This window comes from Plectrocnemia conspersa, unplaced genomic scaffold (assembly GCF_051122295.1).
Source record: "Plectrocnemia conspersa isolate PC_06_02 unplaced genomic scaffold, ASM5112229v1 ptg000012l, whole genome shotgun sequence".
In the NCBI taxonomy this organism is placed as follows: Eukaryota; Metazoa; Arthropoda; class Insecta; order Trichoptera; family Polycentropodidae; genus Plectrocnemia; species Plectrocnemia conspersa.
Genome location: NW_028277176.1, coordinates 27,733,057 through 27,739,382, shown reverse-complemented (window position 1 = coordinate 27,739,382; position 6,326 = coordinate 27,733,057). Strand labels below are relative to the sequence as shown.

Sequence of the window (6,326 nt, the reverse complement as noted above, 5' to 3'; positions counted from 1 at the left end):
TTTATTGAGGTGCACCATTATTATGGCCAAGCCTGTACATACATATATATTTAAATACCACAAAATCTTATTGTAGAAATTTATTGCTACATTTGCAATGAATTCAGATTAAAATATTATGCAATAAGTAAATAAATGCTGAAAGCCAAAGTAAAAATCGCTATGTTTTCAATAAAGAACGATTCAGTCCGTAAAATCCTTCATTGATTAGTTTAATAATAAAAATATGCATATTCATTGTAAATATATGTAAATATAAAATCAGATAATTTTTGACGATTATTTTTGGAGATAGCAGCACCAAACTTTGTTAAGAACATTAGATTACGTGATCCGATGCACGTGAAACTCGATTATCAAAGCTTTTAGCGGCTAGGGATCTCCGCGTTGATATTGTCCGGCGTAACGACATTAGCCGACCCTTTCGAACAATATGACCTGTCATATTCTCTACGGACATGTGTCAATTTACTGGCAAAATATTCGAAAGCAATACAAAGTTATAATGAACGTGAAATTGTGTCGGACTCCTACGTAGAGGCTTTGGACTAATTCAATTTCATCGCTTCGCTTTCAACTTTGCTAATTTTAAATGCTTCTTTGAAAGTTTTATTTTACGCAATTAAAACACATATTAGATATATGACTTCTTATAATATTAATATTTTTAACAAATTATTTATAAAATTTTCATTTATTTATTGTGAATCTACTGTTGCAACATTAGGCGTAAGCCCGATGCTACCAAGTTACAACAATGTAAACACAATCAACAACTACTAGTGAAACACCAGTCTGTAAATTAGTGACATCTATGTTATTAATTATAAACTATTATTAAAGCTTACAATCAATATATGTATGTCACTATGTACAATCTAATTCGATTTTATTTTAATTATTCATCACAATATTTATCCATAAGATTAGATACATCTAGAAAAACCAAATATATGATGATCGATCGGAATTATAAATATATAATAATCATAATTCCGATCTCCAAGATACAATAAGAATTGAAAAAACCCACTAAGTTCATATACGATTCGTACCCCAAGTATTAGTCACTAGTCCGTGTTAAATTTTTCAATGTTTCCATTTTCAATCACTAGAAACTGCTACTCTTTTTGCAATTTGTCAAAGGTGTGTAAATTTTGAAGCGGGGTAAAATGTATTTTAAGCTGTTAGAAAAAACGGGATCTTTTAAATATTGTGGTTAAATTAAACATCTTGAAATCTCATATACAATTCATTTAACTGTAATCACAATTCACAAATCAGCAAAAACATTTATATAGAAATTTATTCGACGTCCATTAATTGATGATTTTTTATATTTTTTTCCCATCACAATTTTTTTTTAATAAATCTACCTAAAATCAGTGTCGTCATTTCAGATTTTTTCAGCGGGGGGAGAGGACAAAAGTTGTTAAGTCAGTGTTTCAATTTGATTAAGATTCATGGTACATTAAATGACATGCATTTTTCTTGACAAATTCTGATTAGAATCCACGTCAAAAGCAATAAAATCGTGCTGTCGCCGTCGCGGTGGAAACGCTCGGTTATCTAGCGTTTACATTAAGACTTTTTATAATAATATTACGAATTACAATGCGTGAGAATCGAATGAAGCATATATAAACCGAACTTTGACCAATAGGAAAGCGCAAAACACAATTATCACTTCTCAGAAGGCAAAAATCCACGTCAAAAGAAATAAAATCGTGCCGGTGCCGTCGCAGTGGAAGCGCTCGGCTATCTATCGTTTACATTAAGACTTTTATAACAATATTACTATTTACAATATGTGAGAATTGAATGAAGCATATCTGAACCGAATTTCGACCAATAGGAGAACGTAAAAAACAATTATCACTTCTCAGAAGTCAAAAATTCGCGTCTAAAGCAATAAAATCGTGCCGGTGCCGTCGCAGTGAGAACGCTCGCTACCGAGCGTTCCCACTGCAACGTCGCCGACACGATTTTATTGCTTTTGACGTGAATTTTTGACTTCTGAGAAGTGATAATTGTTTTTGCGCCCTCCTATTGACCAAAATTCGATTTTAATATATTTTGACTAATAGTCTCATATCAGTCCGTAGTAATATCGGTAAGAATAACTATCATATTTTTAAAACATAGTATGATATCGAAGTACAGACAAACTATGGATCAATATACAAGATGCGACGTCTGTCTGTACTTCTTTTTTCGCTTATTTTTCTTTGAGAAATGTTCTAAAACTATGATTAGTTTTAGATCTTTCATAAGGTTAGGTTTGGGTTTGAACATAAAATGGACGTTTCGCAACTGGCAAATTCAGTATCATAGATATTTTAAAGCAACCTGTAATTTTACTAGTGCCTGTCAGCTAAATTATATTTTCGCTAGTAAAAATATATATTTACTTGTGAAAATGTATGAAAATTCATTAGTGAAAATATAACTTTACTGAAAAATACAAATTCACTGTAACATTTACACATCGCACGTTAATAAATAATGATAAGTATATAAATTACTACGTATGGAAAAGTTTTACTAGCACCTGTCATATAAATTATATTTTCAATAGTAAAAATATATATCTACCGGTGAAAATGTATTCCGATTTGATATCACTATGATGACAAAATAAAAAAAATAATTTCTGGATAGATTCTTTGTGGGATAACTGGAAGTTTAGAATCAAGGACGTGATTTCAGAATTATATATCTACTGGAATAAATGTATTTGGACTTCACTTGTGAAATAGAACTTCACTGTAACATTTATACATCGCATGTAAATATATAATATTAAATATGTAAATATATATATTCCTACGTATGGAAACTGATAAAAAAATCACTGATAAAAATATGTATCTATCAGTGAAAATGTATTCCGATATGACATATTTTAAAATATATTTTCAGGATAGATTCGAGACTGTTTTTCTCTAATTTTGTTTGAGAGATAACTCGAGAATTTATGGTTTAGAATCAGGGACGCCATTTCAGCTATTTCGAGGGGGGAGACAAAAGTTGGTCAGTCAGTGGTCTTTTTTTAATATTTTGATTTTATTAAAATTTATAATATTTCACTAAATTACATGCATTTTTCTGGCCAAATTCAATTCAAATGCCCCTAACTGCCCCTCTCCCCCAAATGACATCCATTATAATTCATATTTAAATGCACGAAGGTGTTTCTTTATTGCATTGAAGAAACCTGTTACATTTTTATTTTTGCAGATTATCCCAGGAACATTATAAATAGATTTACTACAACTAGTAAAATCTATTTATATTTAAGACTGCTCTCGTTCATTGCCCTAATACGTAATTGTTGCAAAATCGTCTTATCTAATTTATTAAGCATATATAATATTGTTGCACAATAATTTAAGTGAGGCAATGTATGTAATACTATTGTAGATTATTTTTTTTGTGTTTATACTTAACATATTTCTCATTCTAAATATACATTTTAATATGTAATTTTAATGTTACATTAATTTTTTTTTTTTATCTACAGTTACTCTTTAATATTTTATACTATCAACTATTTTTGTATTATTATAAAACATATATTTTCAATAATTAAAATTATACTTAGTTTTTTTCTCATTTACAATATTTTTTAACCATATTTATATTTTACTGGATTCATAATTTAAGTTATCTACACTTCTTAAACATTATCACCTATGCAATAAATTAAAGTGTCATCTGCAAACATTTTTCTACATTATTAATTATATATATATATATATATATATATATATATATATATATATATATATATATATATATATATATATATATATATATATATATATATATATATATATATATATATATATATATATATATATATATATATATATATATATATATATATATATATATATATATATATATATATATATATATATATATATATATATATATATATATATATATATATATATATATATATATATATATATATATATATATATATATATATATATATATTTATATAAACAACAATGGTCTTAATTTGGACCCCTGTTATAATACATTTATCAACTATAAAAAATAAATTAATATGCAAAAATCTACCTAAGTACTGCGGCCTTTGCGTGAAGATATTTTACATTATACGATCGACTAGATCTTATGTTTAAAAGGAATCGCTATGCGATCTAATTTATTTAACTAAAAAAATATTGTTAAATAAATTTGGTCGCATAGCAACAACTTCCATGACATTTTTTGATCTCTATTGTTTTTTTATTAGTTGAAAATAAATTACTATACCATTATAAAGAAGAAGCGCCATTAAAAATATTTAACGGTTTTCTTTCCTTTCTCCCGGATGGACGGTGGTTACGTAATTGATTTCAGCTAAAAGCTAGAAGTAAATATTCCATTTCCATTCATATTTAATTCGATATGCTACCCAGAAGGAAACCCCATCAAAATTGAAAATTTACACAAGAGTGATATTCATAACTCGTCGAATGTTAATATCACATACAATGCAACTTTGAAACACAAACACGAGCCGAATGTCGGAATTGAAACCTGCGATATAACGTTAACAGGACCGTACGTCGCTTTGTTAAAATTCCAGAGCAAACAATCCTAATTCTATCCGTCGTTCGTTAAGCAAACACACACGTCCATCTAACTAAAATACGTGTGGACGTTATGGTGTATGGGAGAACCACCCTCGTCCCATTTTCTCCACACCGCCTCAGGGTATAAAAGAAGAGGAAAAACCCACAAGGATCGTAGTCAACCAGAGCACTCGGTGAAGATACCAAGCAGCCAGAGACAATCCAGAGTAAGAGGCTTTCGATATTTAATATTTTTATATGCTATATATATTTTTTTGTGCATCAGATAGTCAAGATGTTTGGAAAGAGTGTAATGCTGAAAACCACCGTTTCTCTGCTGCTTGTGGCTCTTGTCCTGCTGACTTTGACACCAGAAAGCGAAGGCACATACAGAAAACCTCCCTTCAATGGCTCCATCTTCGGAAAGAGAGGTATATTTTGAATTAATAGTTTAAGTAGTACTCTACAGAATGATTTGTTTAGATAGATTTTGAGCAAATATACTTTTCATTAATATATTTACATAGTTGATACATATACTTGCACATTATAATCTCAGCTCGATTATTCAACTTCAATCCAACTTTTGCTTTAATTATTTTTTTATACATGTAAAAAGCTAATAATAATGTTATTTAGTATCTTTATAAATCGATGCGATTTTTCAAAATTAATATGTACCTAGCTTTTAAATAATTTCATGTGAATCCTATAGGTATTTTTATATGTAAATTACCTATTTGGTGGAGCCTGATTTATTATTCATAGCACACCTTATCTATCAATCTTTTTCAGACTTCGACAACACCGGAAAGGCTCTATCAGCCATGTGCGAAATTGCCAACGAAGCCTGCCAATCTTGGTTCCCCAGTCCTGAAAACAAGTAACTCTATGCGCCCGTACGACAGAACGACGACTCAGCTTGACCGGAAAATTCTTTGCCCTTTGTTAACAACACAGCTGACGAGACAATATAATTGATAGTTAAGAGTTAAACTAAAAATTTAACACCTAAAATATTTTATTGAATTCCTTGGCTGGGTTCTATTTGACTTGTATTGTTTTAGTATATCACTCATGTATCAATCATGTATGTATCATAATCGTTTAATTCATTTTCTGTAATATGTAAATTCTTATAATCAATAAATTGATGTAATACAGCAAATATGTGATTGTTTAATTAAATATTATAATCCACTATCTAAATATATTGATTTAATTTAATATAAATGCAATATCGATGCTTTAAAGTAATTTCCAGCTCAATGGAACAACCTATATATCTTATAACAATAACTAAAATACAAATAAAAAATCAATAGAATCAAGGGGAAAACCATTGTGAGTGAAACAAACATGAAAAATTATTAACTTTGCTATTTAATCTAAGATCAAATTCAAATTAAAGCATACAATAATTTATTAGTCAGTCGTAAGCTACAGTGAGATAAGGAAAATATATGAAAAATCGCTCAACGCTTTAAAATTGTTCAAATGTTGTACAGAAATATCACCGGCCTTACACTTTGTATTTGGCACCGACCTTCTAGGCTTTGCTTACTTTTTTGTACGAAGGTGCTTTAAAACTGAATACTCAGGTGTGGTTTGAATAATACCGACTAGAAAAAATCGTCGTTTTTAGAAAATCTGAAGGACAAAAATCAACGACACGTTCTCACGAAATTTTATTTATTATTTTTTATTGAATCCAAATCCATATTTATAGTAAAA

General features: G+C 29.0%; 1 protein-coding gene across 1 annotated transcript; it reads left to right on the top strand.

Moving 5' to 3' along the window:
* The first annotated feature begins 4,436 nt into the window (after window positions 1-4,436).
* SIFa (neuropeptide SIFamide) lies at window positions 4,437-5,760 on the top strand. The gene is made up of 3 exons (XM_088199982.1): window positions 4,437-4,819; window positions 4,879-5,023; window positions 5,388-5,760. The coding sequence occupies exons 1-3, from the start codon at window positions 4,691-4,693 to the stop codon at window positions 5,477-5,479; spliced, it is 366 nt and encodes a 121-aa protein (XP_088056108.1). The 5' UTR covers window positions 4,437-4,690; the 3' UTR covers window positions 5,480-5,760.
* Window positions 5,761-6,326: the final 566 nt, after the last annotated feature.

Coding starts and splice junctions, on each gene's coding strand:
- SIFa (XM_088199982.1), top strand. CDS start 4,691: ATGGGAGAACCACCCTCGTCCCATTTTCTCCACACCGCCTCAGGGTAT. Junction 4,820..4,878: donor GCAGCCAGAGACAATCCAGA/GTAAGAGGCTTT, acceptor TTTGTGCATCAG/ATAGTCAAGATGTTTGGAAA. Junction 5,024..5,387: donor CTCCATCTTCGGAAAGAGAG/GTATATTTTGAA, acceptor AATCTTTTTCAG/ACTTCGACAACACCGGAAAG.